Source organism: Primulina huaijiensis, chromosome 12 (genome assembly GCF_012295235.1).
Source record: "Primulina huaijiensis isolate GDHJ02 chromosome 12, ASM1229523v2, whole genome shotgun sequence".
NCBI lineage: Eukaryota > Viridiplantae > Streptophyta > Magnoliopsida > Lamiales > Gesneriaceae > Primulina > Primulina huaijiensis.
The window spans coordinates 2,087,878-2,107,407 of NC_133317.1; the positions used below are offsets into that span (position 1 = coordinate 2,087,878).

A 19,530-nucleotide genomic window follows, 5' to 3' on the forward strand; every position below is an offset into this window, starting at 1 on the left:
TTGATAGCTAATAATATCAGCATATTAACCATAAAAAATAATGAAAGAGAATGAGATGGGCACTTAATTGATAGCAATGCATCGTTTGTGAACTATGAGGCATGAATGGATCCACGGTATGTTTTGTTTTTCTAAAAATCCTTCCTTTACATAGTCACTCCCTCGATATAAGATATCCAAACGAAGAGCAAAAAGTCACATTTAAGTGTAGAATTTACAGAGAACAAGTTACAGACGAAGAAAGCGTACTATACTATTGTTTGAGATGTAAATGTTGAAATTTCACCACATAAATCAAATACTTAAGTTGGCGTTTGAGTAGCAGAGGCCTCTCACTCAGAATTTGATTTGGGAACTAGAGTAGCTGAAGCCTTGTGGAAAAGGAGCTTGATGAACAAACTGCTAAAAATCAATACAGTAACAAGAAATAAGTTTCAATTTCCAAGCCATTCCTAAAAAGATTTGATTATGATATCTCCGCTGTTGATGACATCTAAAAAGCTAACAAAGCATAAAGGAATATACATAAGCTAACCTGTGGCTCAGAAGGCTGCTGAGTTCCGATTTCTTTGCTAGAAGATCCATCTCCAACCCTAGCAGATCCCTTGGCGTCACCCTGACAATTGTCAAACAAATGATCTCTATAGAGCAACTAAATGAAGTCGAGAAAAGTTGAAGAAGAAGCTGATGTGCATACCTCTAACTGAAAATATAGCAGTCATTCACCAAATGTACCGAGACAAAAAGGTTGAGCGAATTAGATGATCTCATTAATCAACTTTAAATTCAGGTGAAAAAAGCCAAGAAAATTTTAAAAAAACATAAAACAATCTACCACTGTCTTCTTACGTTTGCCGTGTCCTGTCCATGGATCGAATGGGACGGTAATAACTTCCCAAAACACATATTAGGTGGGAAAAAGGTTACCAGATAACCACAGAAAATAAGATAGTACCTCTCTGTACCTAGCCAAATACGCCTTCAGCGGGGCTATATATTCCTCGAAACCTAATGTTGCCATTGCCCACAACAAATCATCCCCGTTTATAGTCTTTCTCTTCTCTTTTTGGCATTTGTCACTAGCTCTATTCAACAAACACGAGGTAAAGTAAAACCCATCTTCATAAAACTAAAGAATTTAATAACACAACCCCGTGTACTGTATTCAATAAAGAAACATGCATGCATATTCACAATGCATAACATTTTAGTTTAACACCCAAAAGGCAAATAAATTCTACTTTTGAGATGGCACGAATAAGGTACATCATCAAATGAAAACATCAACGAGATTTAGGCTAAACAAAAAGTAACCAATCAAATATCCAAGAGCAGAATGAAAATACATAATGTATTCCCGAGTTAAGGTATTTTTAACCAAATGAAAAATTGTGTAGATGCGTTTGAATTGCTCTCCCTGCTGAGAGATTGCTCTGAAGGCGATTTTCTTGGTCAGGTGTCACCACCTACTCTTTTGAGCAAGTATAAATATAAAACCGAACCGAAAACGTTTGTAGACAAAATCATTTTTAAAAAATAGTCATTGAAAAGTATGCTACTCAACTGAATGGTGATTTGAACATGATTGTGGCTGTAAGCATGGATGAGAAGGGCAATCTACTCACATGTCCTCTTAAATAGTCGAGTGGACTCCCCTTTCCAGCTTTTAACTGATTCATTCTAGAACCAATATTCTTGGCCCAGCTTATCAAGGTGCACTAACTCATTCAAGGGCCATATGGGAAAATTGAAGATGCATCGCGGATGCATGCACTTTACTTGGAGGTGGGGAAGCCTAATTTCCATTTCTAAACCAGGAACTAAGGAAAGAACCATGAAAATTTAGAGCATGTCGGGCACTAGTTGATCAATGAAAGGAATTGAATCAGTAAGGTTACCAACATGCTAATGACATATATAGTCAGGCATTGGGAAGAGGCAAGGGAAGTGATTGAGGTCACAGAACCTGAGCAGATGACAATCAATAATGAGATGCTGGCTTCCAGAAAAAATCAATGCAACAGTTAAAGTTTATTCCAAATCAATATATACATACAAAAAAATTTCTATTTTCCACATGAATCAAATACTTGTTATCTAATCAAAGATAAAACTGATTCAGCTATTACAAAATGAGTCATACCACACAACACAAAACATTACAACAAGGAACATATACCAATACCCATCCTCCCTAATAGTACAAAAGCTTCTTTCCCAATAACCAAGATGGAAAAAATAGCACAAAAAATAAGAAACATGCGCTACAACAATTCGATGCATTCTCCTAACATATATCAGGACAAATATACAGGTAATACACAGACAGAAACAAGAGTAATGAGCTCAGACAAATTTATTTTACAATAGAAACATAAAAATTCCACGTTCAGTTAAAATACAAGATACGCAAATTTTGCAAGGAACGTACTCGCTTGTGACGAAACTGATGAACTCAGAGACGCATTCTTGAACCGTGTCCTTCGCATCCTTCGCTATCTTTCCATTCGCAGGCAACGCTTTCTTCATGATACGGCCAATATTTGCAATTGGGAGGAAGCGATCCTGCTCTTTCACGCTAGACTGCGGACTGTGATCCCCGCCGCCGCTATCGTGGCTGCCACTTCCACCGGCAAATCCACCAGGACTCTCAGCCATTCCCAATCCAAACCCTAGAACAGTAAAAAATTCCGAAAACGAAAAACAACAAAAAAAATCACCAAAATTTTGCTCGGATTAACAAGAAGCATCGCCATAAAAAATCATAAAGCATGAAACTTTCAAACGGCTGTGATTGATTTCACCCCATACAATTATAATTATCAGAAATTAGCACGAGTAGATACATATTACAGTGTGGCGGTGGGCGGGGGAGTACCTGGGTGTTGGATTTGTATTTGGCGCGCTTGGGGAAGAAGAAAGGGGATTGGTTGGTTGATTGGAGAAATCTGAAAATAGGGAGAGGGGACGATCGGACGACGGAGAGACGAGGGAGGTGACTTCTTTAGTACTACTCAATTATTATAAATAGTACTTTTTTATATTGATTTGGAAAACTCTAACTTTTTTCATTTTATAAATACTCAGAATTTTCTCCCCCAATATTTTCTCATAAATTATTATTTAACATTTCATATCAACTTTTTTTAAAAAAAAACAATTTTTTTAAATCACTTGCCATTGCAAAGTGTCGTTATACTAAATATCACATTAATTTAAAATTTACAATAACTACTATATTTACTATTATATAACATAAGTTTTACCCCTAACTTTGATGGAGTTCACATATTTTTTTTTCTTATGGTTTTTTTTCAATATATATATACACACACACACGATTGTATGAATGGTTAGCTCTTTGTGCACAGTGAAGAAAACCCGACTACTTTGAAGCCCTATTGATCAATTAAAACACAGTCGTAATAATGATGAAAAGGGAGATTAACAAACATAGAAATGCATTTCACAAAACCATCGATCACACAACCAAATAAGATAAACTACGGAAAAACATATGAAGAGCACGCAGGAAAAAGAAAAAGGATATATAAAAGGAAGGTAGAACCCTCTATGGAGTAAGATAAAGAGCGAAATGTGTAATTGTTTCCAGCTCATTAGTTGTATGCTGATCCTTATGAGGAAGAGTCTCAATGGTTGCATATCCTTTAGCTGTTGGAGGGTTACGCGTACGGGTAACTGCCCAGCTGTGACGAAGGCCTGGTTGTTTCCACCATTTATGATGTTATTGTTGCCATTATTTTGGAGGAGAGTGTTAGTAGGGGAGCGTTTAGACCAATTAGGGAGGGGAAGTTGTTGTTGTTGTTGTTGATGACCCCATTGATGGTGTTTAGCGGCACATGACCACCATTGATGGGGAAGATCTGATTATTCGGCTTTGAGAATGGGCGGTTGTTAGCATTGGAATTGGCGACAATCCCAGTCATTTTTATACCTGAAGGGTGTGAGCCACCTAGGATGTCATGCATGAAGAAGGAGAGAGTAGGGTGGTATGCAGTAGTGGAACCGGAGGCTGTACTGGTGGCAGCTCCTCCAGTGGTCGTGGTGGTGGCAGGAGTGGTTACCGGTGACATGTTGCTTATTGGTGGAGTTTGAGTGTTGGAAATGTCAGGCTCGGGTGCTGAAGGATTCGGTGGCAGAGTGGCTGGAAACTGCCCGCTTGGCTGAGTAAAAGTGGGTGCCGACATGAGGGTTATTTGGAGTAGCTAGGATCAGAAGTATCCGGTTCTTCGTCTGGGAGTGGAACTTGTGTGCTTGCTTCATCAAGAATTCTTGCTGAGCTAGCTATGGTTGTGGCTAGCAAGAATGTGCAGATGATCGATTTGAGCATTTTAGAGGTAAGCATAAACGTTGTAGGCTAGCAATTTGTTTCAAGAGTAATTTCTTGATGCAGTTTCATATAGTTTGATTAGTTGCCATATATATATATATTAATGAAGTGGAGCTGATAAAATGGAGTTGGGGAAGGAATATTTATGATCAAATGGTTTTGTTGAGTTCAAACTACAATTGTCAAGTGAAACGAAGTTTCACATTCAAGCTTTTCATATCCACCAAAATCACCATAAATTCAAATAGATAATGACATTATGCATGCATCAAAATCTTTGTGATATTTTGAGTTACATATTGATAATAAAGATTTATTAGATGTATTGATTATGAGAAATTTAAAAATGTTTAATTCAACTCGTTAAATTTTATTTGATACAAGCATACGTAATTAATAATGATACAAAAAATGTTCTAAAAGATTTTGATTAACTGAGATCTAAAGTCAAGTGAGATTTGGGACATAACATTCGGTATTTTCAAAACTATACCGGACCCATAGTTGTCAAGGGCGCAAGGCACACCGAGGCGCACAAGGGCTCTGGAGCCTGAGGCACACATTATTTATTTTTTAAAAAAATATATTTATTTTAGAATAATATATTAAAATATGAAATAATTAAGTCACAATGTCACACAAAACAACAAATAATTAATAAGTTCATTATAATATGTAACACGATTAAAATTCTTCAATCATCCAAATCAAGTTCATCTTCTTCCATCGAATTATCAGAGTCCCTAGAACTGATACCTGAGCTTTCTTCAATAAATGGTTTTTGGCCTTTCTCTTATTTACGCTGTCACGTTGTTGGCTTCTGTAATTCTGTTGCAGTCTGCACACTTCTGCTCTTGTCGCCTCATGATATTTAATTTGTTAACTGGGCTGCTAGGGTTTAAGGTTGGGTTGGGCCTTTTACATTTTAAGTTAATATTAAAAAAAAACAGAGAAGTTGTCACTGAATTAAAAAAAAAAAGGCAATCTCAGGCGTGCCCGAGAGCTTTTCCAAGGCGAGCCGAGGCGCTCGCCTGGGCTCGCCTTTGTAAATCGTTGCGCCTGGGCAATGCCCGCGCCTCGCGCCTGGTAGGCGCTCGCCTTTGACAACTATGACCGGACCTACCGTAATCAAGCATGGGTCAAGTCCGGACCTTACTCATAAGTTGTTCTAATGATCAAACCAGTCAAAAATCGATCTGATCAGCCATGAACCGGTTATTAGATTAAAAAATAGCTCAACCAATTCAACGTTATTATTTTATAACTTTTAAAATTTGTTTATTTCTCATATCTCTGAAAAAAAATTATTTGAATTTTGAACTTGGTTAAAAATATTATTTTAATAATGAATATTAATATTTGAGTATACATATATATATATATATATATGTATATTTGATATTATGATTATTTGTATTTTAGATTTTAAACTTTAATAAAAATTTTAAATTCTAAAATATATTATTTATTATATCATATTATTATATTATATAATATAACATTGTTTCGATTTGATTCTCCAATTGAATTTTTTTTGATATAGATCGATTTCATCACCATCCGATTATAAAAATAAGGATAATATTAATAAATTTAGACATCCTAATATTAGAAATTAGAATCATAAATAGTCTCGCGAACAACATGAAAGAGTAAGGCTGCGTTTGGTTTGGCGGATTAAGTGTGATAGATTATTTTAGCACACCTAATCCTGCGTTTGGTACGGTTTTTATTTAACCAGCTCAATCCTTCCTATGAGTGATTAGGTGGTATTACGTGTGATAAAATAATACCTCATTCCTCCGTAGGATTATTAATCTCTCCTTTATCCCTACTCCCTTTCCAATTTTACCCTTCCTCCTTCACCGCTATTGAACCACCTCGGCTGTCGGACCGCCGCCACCGTCGCCGCTGCCGGACCGCCGTCGGACCTCCGCCGCCGCCGGATCGCCGCCACCGTCGCCGCTGCCAGACCGCCGCCGCCGCACTCGCCGGACCTTCGCCGGAACGCCATCGCCGCCGTCGGACCACCGACTTACCGCCGTCGCCGCCACGTCGGCTGCCGGAGCCGTCGCCGGACCACTGCCGGACCGCCGCCACCGGAGTGGAAGAAGAAAAAAAAGACGAAGGGCAATTTTGTCATTTCATCAAAAATTTCAAAATTATCCTACACTTAAACATCTTACCAAACATACTACCATATATTACATATCTACGACAATCATTTTCTTTATCATTTACATATTAATCATTAGTTTATTTTATCCTGCAACCAAACGCAGCCTAATTGATTATTTTACTAATTTAATAATATTTTATTATTTAATCCACACGTATTAATTAGTTGAATTTTTGTTCGGTCTTCACCCGATACGAATCGAATGAGAGCGGCTATTCCATTTTCGTTTGAAAAATAATTAGTTGATTTTTTTTTTGAAACTAATTAGTTGATTTTTGATAACTAGGAAGTGTCTGTTTTTTACTTTCCTACGACGCGAAGCAAAGTCGTGTGATATAGTTAATAATTTTAATAGCGTTTTATTGTTTAAAGGAGCTTCAACACTGCCACTATGCTACGCACCCCACCGTACACCCACCGTACGCCCTTGCTTCCGAGCTCCTCAAATCTCTAATCTGAATTGGAAAGGACAGAGAAACACAGGTCCGTCCTTCAATATTCTGAGCTGAGGACGACCAGAAAATCGTGAGAATTTCGTTAGAATGGACGATTATACGAGAGAAATGATGGATTTAAAAACCCTGATCACTCGTACTCTTGAGAAGAAAGGCGTCCTTGCCAAGATCCGAGTAAGCATCACTCCTCCCGTTCATTTTTCAGCCATCTGTTACGAACTCTGTTTTTTATTTTATTTCTCATTATCATGCATGTGGGTGTGTTTTTGTCTGAATACAGAAGTTGAGGGCTTTCAAAACGGAAAAGATAATTGGGGGGTGGGGGGTGGGGGGTGGGGGGATGCGGATAATTTGGAATAACTGGTAAGGAAATTTTAATTTGCGGAAGTAGGATTTTATTATAGATTTTTAAGAAAACGTGGCTACTTGATTTCTCTTGAGAATTGCATTGGTTGTTATCATACCCTGTGAATTTGTGAAATGAACCGAAGGTTTGGAATGGTAGTTCTTATGGCATGCTTAAGGTTGTTTGACCATAAGCCTGGGATGAGAGAGGAGTGGTTAAACTCAAAACACCAGCATTGTAGATGAGAAAGCCTCACAAGCTTATTAGTATGATGTGAGTTTAAACATTGTCTGCTCCTGGAGAAGTCGGCACTCTTAGCTGTCCTATGACGGTTTTCTCTTACCTATGACTAGTAGGTATACGTACTTGAATATTTAATATGAACATGAGCCAAATAATCAATACAATTGTAGTCCTTTCTCAGACTGCTCCTTCCACTTTATCAACTAATAACAAGAGCACCAATATAAGGCCAGAAGTCCGAGATGAAAACCCAAATCCAAGAGACTGGCCTTGTAGGTAGGATAGTCTTGAGCTTATTAATCATTCACTCGTTCTGTTACTAACTTTCTGGATTATATAGGATCGCAACAAAGGTTTTTGAAATGGAAATGCATTTTCTTGTCTTTTTTGTAAATTGGTGTCTGAATGGGCAAGTTTAATGTGTGTGTGTGAGTTTGTTTGGTGACTGAACTTGAGAAGCCAACAATAGTTAGATGTGTTGCTGCATATATTAAGGTAATAATTAAGAATACTCAAGCCATATGATGCTAGTAAGTTCACGGCAGCTAAGTTTTTCAAAGAATCATATGAGTTGCTTGCAATTTAGTAAAAGCTCATATACACTGAAAATAAAGTACTCCCACGCCTAAATAAGGGGAAAATTTGCTAATGCAGCTGTTTTCAGGAAATATTGTTAATATATTCTTTGTTATTAGGCTGAGCTGAGAGCCAGTGTGTTTGAAGCGATTGAAGAAGAGGATGGGGTGATAGAGAAAGAAGGTCTGCCTCCTGCACTATTGGGTAGCTGCAATGGTCGTGCAAAGCAACTCCATAACTCTCCTTCAGGTGAATTATTTCCAACTTTCCTGTTATGTTCTATCCTCGATACATGTGTTAATCTGCATGCATGTATGTGACATTCAGGCTCCATATCATCTCTTTTTCTTCATGTACCGAATAGAAACGGACATGCTACAATTTTGAAATGCCAAACACAATTACTTTTTCTTTCTTAGATGTAAGGTTACCATGCAGGTTGCGTGAAAAGATTTAAGTGACTGCAAACTCAATGGAACTATCTTTGTAGCGACCTAATATTTATCAGGATCATTAGTAATTAGTACTTAATGTGTGCACTTGGGGTTGTCTAAGATGCTAGTTACGATAAATTATTTGTCTGTATGTTGATACTTTGACAGGAAGACTTCTAACTGCATTGATCTGTGAATATTTGGAGTGGGCTCAGTTAAACCACACGCTGAAAGTCTACATACCAGAGAGCAATTTGGTATTTCCCATAATCTGTCGTCAATTTGGTTATTTAACTCTTTTGAATGTTTTCTCCATGACATCTATGTAATCATCATCTATTAAATTCTTTTTGTTTTTCAGCCAAAAGATTCCTGGAAATCTGAGCTAAAAGAATTCAGCATAAAAAATGGGTATGATCTGAACAGGAACGGAGACAGTGGCCCTTTACTCTTGGATGTTCTTGAAGGATTCTTGAAGTTTGAGGTCTGATGAAGTGTACTTTCCTTGTGAAATTTTGAAACCGGTCCTTTGACTTGTATGATGTTTTTAATGATGCCTTGAATGCAGCTATCTTTCACTTGGTAAATATGCTAAACAGGTGTTACCAAGCAATCATTATAATATGTAAATAGTAAATAGTAATTGTTGTTTTCTTGTTTCCATCACATATTATAATAGGTAGTATAAAAACCTGTAACGTAGAATTTTCACGTGTCATTTAATCCTAGCATGACTGTAGCACATAATATGAACTTTTTATGCAGATAACGGTGCTAAAAATGTGAGCTGAATTATTCTCATCTGTTTTGATATCACAAAGCTGAATTTCTTTTTCTTAGATAGCATTAGCTTTTCATCATGTTCTGATTCATGTGCATGCAGAATTTATCTCAGGGTAGGGGTAGCAACAGGAGATTAACCACTCCAGATGCTGATGCCTTATCCAACCTGGATGCTCGAAATATTAAGAGACCACCATCATCATCAGTTGCAGGGGGTTTACCTCCATTAGGCAGGTTCGTTTTCAATAATCTTATTTTTCTTGTGCTTTTTTTTTTACTTGATTCCAATTTTAGTACATAAATTACAGTTTAATGGATTGCTCATTGCAGGCCTCTTCCTTCTTCACAAGCATCTGGTGAGCAGTAAAACTATTTGAAGTTGGTTCTGCAACACCATTTCCATTGTTCTCTTTTATTGTCTTACTTTGTCAAAGTTTCAGATCGAAGAGCAGGGTCATCTACTTCTAGCTATCGGAAAGATGATTACAATTGGAGATATGATAATGATGACCTTCCTGAAGATATGATGCATGCTTCAGCTGCTTTAGAAAATCTACAGTTGGATAGAAAAGCTCGAAATCTAACTTCTTGGAGGTTTGTTTCTGAACGCCGATATCATATTTCAGATTTTTTATCACTTATGGGAACAATTCAACCGAATAAACTTTTCCATCTTGATGGAGCCATTGGAAGCTGTTAACGATGTCGTAAAATGGTGAAACTAAATAAATGTTGGCCTTGCTACACAATAATTACTGGAATATTAGATGGGTTTAAATTTGGAAGCTTAGTGAAATTTTGGGTGGATCTTCATCATAAGCTGCGATGTGAAATTATTCATTGAGGAAAAAATGGCGGCTGTTCTTGTTGAAATTCTTTTGGAGAGAATCTGTAGCTTATAGATGGTATTGTTTGGACATATATAGAAAATGCACATTGAACCAAAATGTAGAAAATTATTAGGCGAGTTGACATGAAATGCTCTATAGACAGTAATATATTATGCATCAGGAGATGAACTTGTAATGTTCTCACTGAGCAAGCACCCGAGAATGAATTTTGTTGCAGGCACGCGGGGGATGGAATTTTCAAGGAAGAGAGCAGGGTAGACCACAAGTAAACCATCCGTTTTTAACTTAGTTTGTGAGAACTTTTATTGACCCAAAATCGATGATTCCATCTATATAAAAGATGCAACGTGCTCATGTATCAGTGACCTTATGTATTTTACCGTTTCCATTTAATTTGTCCCTCGTTAACTTTTCTCTATCTCTTGGCTCTGTTGGCCTTCTACATTTTGGTATTTCAATGGAGTTTGAGTCCAGGGACGCTTTTCTTTTTGTAAAGATTGTATTTTAGATGATATATTGTCCTTGTTATTCAAGTTAAATGTGTTGCGCTTTGGGTAATCGGGGCATCCCAGATATGCCTGGGTTGTAAATGGCATAGGCTTCCTGATAGAATATGACAAACTCCTTCGTAAAAACGAAGTTACTTAAGTTGTTCAAGAAGAAAGAATTGCTTGGGGATTTTGTCGAGGATAGAGTAGAAAATTTAATTGCAGAAAAAGTAAGATTAATGAAACCTCAATGAAAAGGAAATTTTATTGATTTTTTTTAAATGTATGTTAATAAATAAAATTAGTATGTCAATAATTATTTTAAATTTTAGCAGATTGTAATCGAATCATCTTTATGGTATAATAAGAGAACATCTTGTAAAATTTTAATGAAAAACATAGGTAAAAAATAATGGTTATGAAATCATCGAACCACCCGATTGTGCAAATTCGTTTGTTGAATTCCGATGGCATCCGTGAAAACAAGTGCAGAAGCTGAGGGGGGCGAAGAAGCCGGTTTTTCTGACGCGCTTCTCCTTCAATCCGACAATGGCGATGAGTCAAAACCACCATCTTCAGGTGATCGAGACCGTGACCGCTACCTCGACCGGGATTCTGAGCGTCGGAAACGGGATAGGGAGAGCTAGCGGGAGAGGGAAAGGGACAGGTACAACGAGCGTCGAAACAGAGAGAGAGAACTAGAGGAAGAACACAAGGCGTGGGACCGTGCTCGATTGGAGAAATTGGCTGAGAGGGAGCGTGAAGTTGAGCTTGCTGCTATCAAGGAGCAGTACTTGGGATCGAAAAAACCTAAGAAGCGGGTGATTAAACCAAGTGAGAAGTTCTGATTCTCCTTTGACTGGGAAAACACTGAGGACACATCTCGCGACAAGAATTCCCTTTACCAGAATCCTCATGAATCCCGTCTCCTCTTTGGCCGTGGACTCCGTGCTGGAATGGACCGCAGGGAGCAGAAAAAACTTGATGCTGTGAATGAGAAAGATCTTCGTGAAGAGATTCGCAAGAAGGAAGGGATTGAGGAGACACGTGAGGAAGCTGCTGCTCAAAAGAAGAAGAGCTTGCTGCTGATTCATATGACACGCTTGATATGAGGGTTGATAGACATTGGTCTGAGAAGAAGCTTGAGGAGATGAACGAGAGGGATTGGAGAATTTTCAGAGAAGATTTCAGCATTTCTTACAAGGGGTCAAGAATTCCGCGTCATATGCGGAGCTGGGCTGAAAGCATGTTGACTCCTGAGTTGTTAAAAGCCGTCGAAAGGGCTGGTTACAAAACCCCATCTCCCATTCAGATGGCTGCCATTCCCCTCGGACTGCAGCAGAGAGATGTCATTGGCATTGCTGAGACTGGTTCGGGTAAAACGTCTGCATTTGTACTTCCTATGCTGACTTACATAAGTAGACTTCCTCCTATGAGTGAGGAGAATGAGGCTGAGGGACCTTATGCTGTTGTTATGGCTCCTACACGAGAGCTTGCACGACAGATTGAGGACGAGACTGTCAAATTTGCTCATTATTTGTGAATTATGGTGTCTCTATTGTTGGCGGGCAATCCGTAGAACAACAGGGGTCTAGGATCAGGCAAGGGTGTGAAGTAGTGATTGCAACACCTGGACGTCTTATTGACTGTTTGGAGAGGCGGTGTGCAGTATTGAATCAGTGTAATTATGTTGTTCTTGATGAGGCTGACCGAATGATTGATATGGGTTTTGAATTACAAGTGGTGGTGTATTGGATGCCATGCCTTCGAGTTACTTGAAACCAGAGAATGAAGATGAAGAACTTGATGAGAAAAGCATTTATAGAACTACTTATATGTTCAGTGCTACTATGCCACCCAGCTGTAAAGCGGCTGGCAAGGAAGTACCTGAGAAATCCAGTTGTTGTCAATATTGGCACAGCAGGAAAAGCGCCGATCTCAGTTCTCAACATCTGGGGTGGAAACTGTGGTACCCAGATATTTTTATTATTCCCTTCCATGCTTATATTTGAGCCTACAAGCTACAATCTCTATGCTAGCTGCCACTTTCATCTCCTATTTTATGATTTTGTTTAAAGCCTGAGAAATCCAGTTGTTGTCAATATTGGCACAGCAAATGATAGTTTGAAATTAATGAAAAATAATTATTTGAAACTGAATTCTTATGATTTGATTTTGATGAAATAAGTTTTAGCAAAAAGTTAAGTTGCTCCACAATTTATTATCTAATTATGTTTGACCTTAAATTTTTTTTTTTAAGGCTAAGATATTTACGTTAAACTAAATCGAATAATACCAACTAACGAAAACAAAAGAACGTGATTAAATATCAAAATTCGTGTTTTTACATTCATCAAAGATCAAACCCAAGCTAGAGTCATTAACTGAATTGTTCAAAGACATCGATATTTAAAAGTTCGATCTCAAAATCATAATTAGCAAGAGAATAACCTCATTGTGACTTTTTTAGTGAGGGGAAAACCTTTATCTGTTTTTAGTTTGTTGTAATTAAGGGTGTCAAACTTCCAATAAAATCGAAAAAACTGAAAATCCAAATTGAAAAAACTGAACACTGAACCGAGCCGAAAACTGAATTTTATAATTCGGATTTTAATGTTAAAATCGAAATTTGTTTGGTTCGATTTCAGATTATATATATAAAAACCAAACCAACCGAAAAAACCAAAATTTTCATTAAATTAACAATTTTATTTTTATTATATATTTTTTGAGATGATATTAGTGAATGTTGAATTATTTTGAATAATATTTAATTGATTGTAGTTTATGTACTTTATTTAGACTTTATATTTAGATGTTTTACTAAAAAATCACGTAAAAAAATAAAATATTATATTTTACAATATATTATCTTATTAATTTAAATAATTGTATCAAAACCGAAATAACCGAACCATTTCAGTAGAAAATCGAAACAAACCGAAGAAAAATAATTCGAATATCCGATTATATATTTATAAAATCAAATCAAAAATCGAAAAAATCAAAATAAAAATCGAATCCATGGAAGAACACCTCTAATTACAATAATATATATACGTTTATAAATCGGGAAATTGGCTTTCAGTCCCAGCCGTCGTTTTTTTTTTGTGTTCATTTTTAGTACCACATTTTCACATGAAATGTACCACATTTTCACATGAAGTGTACCACAATTTGTATGACATAGTACCACAATTTTGTAAGTAGGAAATGAACCCAAAAAAATGTTTTGATTGAAAATTTTCCACCAACTTCCTTTTTATAAATCATAATATCTTGCTTATTTAGCAAGAAATTTAAATTTCTTGGAAAAAGGCTAAATTTTAAAATAAGAACATACGGAAACTCTGACGTCAAATTAGTCTCCATCCAAATCTAATCAATTTGACATTTTCCGGCCTGCCCTTTGAACATATATGCTCCGATAGTCTCGTGCCAGCTAGCTCTTAGAAGTGCCATTGAAAAATCAACACAAGATTTGTTTATAGCAAATGGATTCCCGACATCAAACGTCGAACGATCGAAATAAGCATAACAGATAATTTTCTTAAAATCGTAGAGGGAGGAGAGGAGATGTCTCGGGTGTACGACAACTGGGAGAGGCTCGTGGCAGCAGTTTTGAAGAAACAGCAGCTCTGGGAACTTTGCCACCAACACTCGAGGAGTCCGAGCACCTGCTCCGAAGCATCGGAATCAAGCTCTACTTCCTTCAATGGTGTTCCCTTTGGCTTTTCAAGCCTTCAAGTTCAAGGTCCATCTATTTATAAACTGGAAGCGATCAACGGCCATTTACCACTACTTCTTGATCTTCCTTAGATTATTTTTCCATCTGATCGGTTTAGATGTCTCTTGCAGAAGAGCTGAAGATAAAGAAAGCTTCAACAGATGAGGGATTGATTCATACTGGTCCACGCATATTTACTTTTCCTGAATTGACTGCTGCTACTGAGAATTTTAGACCAGATTTCATTTTGAGTGAAGGTGGATTTGGAAGGTTGTATAAAGGTCAACTTAAGGGCACTAAACAGGTTTTGTGTTACTTAAAAGGAAGAAATTGGGATAGAAATGCTTCCTTTTCATTGAGTGCATCTTATTCCTGCTTTGAAATTCTGTTTGGGGAAGACCTGCTTTTATTCTTCTCCATGTGTAATATAATAAACTTTCAGTAAAATATAAAGTTTCGAACCTTTTTCTCTAATCTCTATCCATATAGGAGAGTTGGAAATTATTATTCTTTCTCATTCTAACATCATGGAACTGTCGCATATGTGTTTTTTTTTTAAAGCAATTGAATAGTTCATGTGGTTCTTTGTGTACGTGGTGCTTTTGAGTGTTTTCAGATTGTATCAATCACCTCTTATTCTCCTTTGAATTTTCTCATGCACACTTACACACACATGAAATGCAACTTTTACTAATTAATCATGGAGTTTGATCACTAAAACCAGAACCCTACGAACCTTTTCATGTAGATTGTGGCTGTAAAGCAAATTGATAGGAACGGTGTGCAAGGAAACCGGGAATTTCTTGTCGAAGTGTTGATGCTGAGTTCACTTCACCACCCGAACATGGTGAACCTCATAGGGTATTGTGCTGATGGTGATCATAGACTTTTAGTTCAGGAGTACATGCCATTTGGATCTTTGGATGACCATCTACATGGTATATAGTAATATAGATCGTGACATTTCAGCATCTATCATTATTGTTATTAGATAAAAGGGTTGAAAAAGCGTTCACTACTAACAAACTTGTTAGTGTCATTTGATTCTGAAGTTGCTATTGTATAAGTGGGCTCTGAAATATTTGCTGTCAATGATTGACGACACCATTCACTAGGAAACTCTTTTGCTAATTTTTTTACTAAACATCTCTCGTGCCTCTTATTTTAGCATCCTCGCTCCTTACGATATGCTTGAGATGGCTTCAAACATTGTTTTTCTAGCATATAAAAACACTCTATGTTTGCACATTACAGACCTTCAACCTGAGAAAGCGCCGCTTGACTGGAACACAAGGATGAAAATAGCCACTGGTGTAGCAAAGTGCTTGGTGTATATGCATGATACGGCAAATCCACCTGTTATTCACCGAAATGTGAAGAGCTCAAATATTTTACTTGGTGAAGGGCATCATCCTCTCTCATTTTGGATTGGCCAAATTGGGTCCAGTTGGTGACCAAACATACGTATCTACTGGAGTTATGGGAACATACGGCTATTGTGCACCAGAATATGCAATGACAGGACGACTTACAGTCAAAGCAGATGTTTACAGTTATGGAGTTGTCCTACTGGAGATAATTACTGGCAAAAGGGCTATTGACAATTCAAGAGCCGTTGAAGAGATCGGTTTAGTTGTGTGGGTGCGTGATTCTCGGACCTTTTTTTTCCTTGTGAAACATTTTTGCTGGCATAGTAGCCAGGGGGAAGTTATGACTTAGCTTAAGCATGTTGCCTCATTCAGACTTAACCTATGCTAGATTACAGAATATAGAAGAAATTGGACTCTTTGATCTCTTAGCAAGTTGATTTAATCTGATCTTGTCAAATGGGATTACAATCGTATTGTATTTCAAATCTAGAAGATTTTTTCTTGTTGGCTGGTAATATTCTTTCATGTTTTCCCATAAGGAGATGTGGTGACCAGGGCATAGGCTAATTGGGCATTCGCGCATACAAGTTTTACTGTCTTTTGGAAACAATTCCCCGAGCACACGTGTGCTCTATAAAAAAATGGATACAACCAGTGTTCTAAAAAGCCCGCTTAAGCCTCGCTTAAGCGCGCTTAAGCTTGAAGCTCGGCAAAAACGCCCCGCTTCGAAGAAAGCGGAAAAAAGCGGTCAAACTGTAGTTTGATCGAATTAAACATAATTAAGGTGTTTAATTAAGCGTGCTTAAGCACAATTAATCGTATCTATTTATTTTTAAATTTTTTTATTTCGAAGGTATGTCTTTTTATTTTAAAATAATAAATTAGGTTTATAATTTACATGTTTGTTTTTTAATTTTAATTATGATTAAGCGTGCCTGATAATGATTTGACAAATATTTAACATTTTTAATGTGTTCTAGTTGCAAAAACAAATAAAGATTGTAATTTTGATATTTTTATGATTTTATAAATATGAAAATTAACGCATCAGACTTAAATTTATCATATTTATGTATTATTTTATCTATTTATTGGTTTGAGATAATTACAATTACACTAAAGATAAAAAACGTTTTTTCACGCTTAAGCCTGTGCTAATCTCGCTTAAGCTTGAAAAGCTTGGAGCTTGACATCCGCGCTTCGGGACGCTTCACGCTTTTTAGAACCTTGGATACAACTAGTCTTCCTTTTGTAAAAATGCACTGATCTTTTGTACCCTTTGTGGTGAGACTTGTCCACTTCCCTTTTTTGGTTATTGTAGTGGTGGGGGATCCACATCGATTCCCTCGTCTAAGCACAACGCTTTTGGACTAATAAAAAAGAAAAGGCACAGCCAGTAAATTGCACTAGCAAGAGTTAGCACCCAATTCAGGGGGTGGCTGGAATGAGAATAGGAGAGTTGTGTCCTTCCTCAGATTAAGCTCGTGACTCATCTATAATGAGAATTCATGATAGATCAAGTCTATAATATAGGTGGAATAATGTTATGCCTAGAGAATATGACTCAGACGTTTTAACTGCTCTTGCTCTTTTGCAGGCTCGTCCTTTATTTCAAGATCGAACAAAATTCACACAGATGGCTGATCCCATGCTGCAAGGTCGGTACCCAGTTAGGAGTCTGTATCAAGCTCTAGCTCTTGCTGCTATGTGCCTTCAGAAGGATCCCGACGTCCGACCTTCCATGGCAGATGTGGCTACAGCCATAAATTATATTGCTTCTCAGAACTGGTCCCCAGAAACGGCCAGTTCAAGAGTCTAGCCAGCAAAACCTCCGTCAGTTCAATAATGCGAAGGGAGCTTTGGTTATATATAGTAAGTCGCGGATTCAAGCCACGAAGCTGCATGCTGCTATGATGTTGTAGATCGAGTTTAGGTATTGAAACAATGAAACCTGGTGCATGAACCTACTACTTGCATCTTCAAATTTCATGCTTTTAAGACCATTTAAATACCATAATACTTGTTTTAAAAAAATACCATAATAGTTCTGTCCAAAAAATGGCGTAGAAAGAATGAACAGGAGAGTGTGATTGAACTGTTTTTTCAATTAAATTTTCCCAATAAACGGAATAAAATATATAAAAAGTCACGCTATCATTAGTAGGATCTGACCAATAGCAACTTAAGAAAATAAACTAAACAAATTGATTGCAATATATTTTATATTGGTATTTCGTAATACGACATAAGCCTCGATTGTTAGTAGGTGCAAATTTTGAGATCATATTATTACGGGAGTTATGCATAAAAATGTTTTCATATTGTTTAAATTTTTTAAAGTTTGTGAACTAAAATTAAAATATTTTGGAAGCTGAGGTTGCCAAGTAACGTCCCTCATTTCTCCGGCCATGTCCGGGAATACATGCAAAATGAAGCCATGATGCGACGGTCAGAGGTCCAAAATTAGAAAGGATATTTTTCACTGAGGTTAAAATAAGATTATATATTTTCTGAAAATTTTGAAAACTTGTACGTAAAAATTAAACTTTTGGAAGTTGAGGGGCATCCACCCCCATGTTTAGGGAATCTTTGGCTTGTTAAGAGTTGGTATCCACTGCATGATTCCTAGAAAAAGATATACAAAAAAGTAGACAAAATGACGGTCTGGCCGTTTGTAAAACCTTAAATATAACGTGTGTGTGTGCGCGCGCGCTTTTGAAGTGGACAAGGAGATAGGTATTTATATATTCCAGCTGTCAAGCAAGTCGTTGCTGCGTACATACTTCCGAAAGTTGACGTTGCATTTCCTCAAAAAGTTGCAACAGACAAAAAAAATCAACTCAAGGGTCTTTCTAAAGACTTTCAATAGACATGGGGTCATGCATTCCTCATCAAAAATTGTTTCAGCTATTGAAATAACAGCGTTCTGAAGAGAAAATATGCCCAAGGCGTACGAAAACTGGGAGAGACTGGTAGCCGCTGTTTTGAAATGGCGTCAGATTTGGAAACTTTGTCATCAACAATCTAGGAGTCCGAGCTGTTGCTCCGACGAATCGGATTCTGGCTCTGATATCAACAACGATGATGCCTTCATCTTTTCAAGTCTGCTAAGATCGATCGTGGCTTGGAGCCACGAAACCTTTACTATTTCTTGCCTTGATATTCTCACTAATGATTCTCAGTATCACATTTAATCTTTTTGGATATTAACAAAGCTTGAATTCCTTGATGCAGGTGAATTAATGCTTCATCCAGCGTTCGATATGTTCCATGCCTCGTGTAAACGGTACCTTGAAACCACTCGAAAGGTTTGTGGTCTTCATCAAAGTGGCAGACCCATTAGACTTACTCTCTCAATTCTTTTTTAAAAAAATCATTTGAATTAAATGGTGGGACCATTCTTATTTTTTTACCAAAATCTGTCTGGAAAATATTGCTCTGTTTTTGTTGAATTCATCTAAATTATATTGCTTTGAACGCTAGTTTTAACTTGGATGAAGCTCTACAAGTTTGCCATTTTTATGCAGAAGAATGCAAGAACGAAGCAAATTGATATTGAGGATGGTTTGAGAGGGATCGACAGGGAATTTCTCGTCCAATTGATGATGTTAAGCCTGCTTCATCACCCTGATATTTTTCTGTTCATCTTCCCAGTATAAAGGTTCATTGCGCAACTTTCTTAAATTAGCGTTAACCTGAATATAATGTCTACTTAATCCGTTCCTAG

General features: G+C 37.1%; 3 protein-coding genes and 2 pseudogenes across 7 annotated transcripts; 3 read left to right on the forward strand and 2 right to left on the reverse strand.

Moving 5' to 3' along the window:
- Nucleotides 1-121: 121 nt before the first annotated feature.
- LOC140989545 (nuclear transcription factor Y subunit B-8-like) lies at nucleotides 122-3,053 on the reverse strand. Of its 4 annotated transcripts, none has more exons than XM_073458781.1 (5): nucleotides 2,879-3,053; nucleotides 2,432-2,672; nucleotides 698-1,085; nucleotides 536-616; nucleotides 122-399 (listed from the first exon to the last, which is right to left on the reverse strand). In XM_073458781.1, the coding sequence occupies exons 2-3, from the start codon at nucleotides 2,656-2,658 to the stop codon at nucleotides 908-910; spliced, it is 405 nt and encodes a 134-aa protein (XP_073314882.1). In that variant the 5' UTR covers nucleotides 2,659-2,672; nucleotides 2,879-3,053; the 3' UTR covers nucleotides 122-399; nucleotides 536-616; nucleotides 698-907. The 4 variants fall into 4 exon arrangements, with proteins under 4 accessions (XP_073314882.1, XP_073314883.1, XP_073314880.1 ...); XM_073458782.1 differs by having other exon boundaries at nucleotides 122-402; XM_073458779.1 differs by having other exon boundaries at nucleotides 536-1,085.
- A 290-nt stretch (nucleotides 3,054-3,343) lies between these two features.
- LOC140989225 (uncharacterized) lies at nucleotides 3,344-4,395 on the reverse strand (annotated as a pseudogene).
- A 2,519-nt stretch (nucleotides 4,396-6,914) lies between these two features.
- On the forward strand, nucleotides 6,915-10,776 carry LOC140990423 (protein TONNEAU 1a-like). Of its 2 annotated transcripts, none has more exons than XM_073460102.1 (8): nucleotides 6,915-7,159; nucleotides 8,270-8,399; nucleotides 8,753-8,841; nucleotides 8,946-9,068; nucleotides 9,480-9,601; nucleotides 9,698-9,723; nucleotides 9,808-9,961; nucleotides 10,436-10,776. In XM_073460102.1, exons 1-8 carry the CDS (start codon nucleotides 7,073-7,075, stop codon nucleotides 10,485-10,487), a joined length of 783 nt encoding a protein of 260 aa, XP_073316203.1. In that variant the 5' UTR covers nucleotides 6,915-7,072; the 3' UTR covers nucleotides 10,488-10,776. The 2 variants fall into 2 exon arrangements, with proteins under 2 accessions (XP_073316203.1, XP_073316202.1); XM_073460101.1 differs by having other exon boundaries at nucleotides 6,916-7,159; nucleotides 9,468-9,601.
- Nucleotides 10,777-10,868: 92 nt separating this feature from the next.
- LOC140990424 (DEAD-box ATP-dependent RNA helicase 21-like) lies at nucleotides 10,869-12,708 on the forward strand. Its single transcript, XM_073460103.1, is given in 2 exon segments — nucleotides 10,869-12,250; nucleotides 12,253-12,708. Coding segments are annotated over 2 exon segments (669 nt in total). The 5' UTR covers nucleotides 10,869-11,814; the 3' UTR covers nucleotides 12,486-12,708.
- Nucleotides 12,709-14,103: 1,395 nt separating this feature from the next.
- On the forward strand, nucleotides 14,104-19,471 carry LOC140990054 (serine/threonine-protein kinase PBL27-like; annotated as a pseudogene).
- Nucleotides 19,472-19,530: the final 59 nt, after the last annotated feature.

Bases quoted from the DNA above. Each gene is read 5' to 3' on its own strand.
- LOC140989545 (XM_073458781.1), bottom strand. From the start codon at position 2,658: ATGGCTGAGAGTCCTGGTGGATTTGCCGGTGGAAGTGGCAGCCACGAT. The intron at 1,086-2,431 runs GTACGTTCCTTG...TTTGTTGAATAG, and splicing joins ATCAGTTTCGTCACAAGCGA to AGCTAGTGACAAATGCCAAA.
- LOC140990423 (XM_073460101.1), top strand. From the start codon at position 7,073: ATGGACGATTATACGAGAGAAATGATGGATTTAAAAACCCTGATCACT. The intron at 7,160-8,269 runs GTAAGCATCACT...CTTTGTTATTAG, and splicing joins GCGTCCTTGCCAAGATCCGA to GCTGAGCTGAGAGCCAGTGT. The intron at 9,724-9,807 runs GTGAGCAGTAAA...TCAAAGTTTCAG, and splicing joins TCCTTCTTCACAAGCATCTG to ATCGAAGAGCAGGGTCATCT.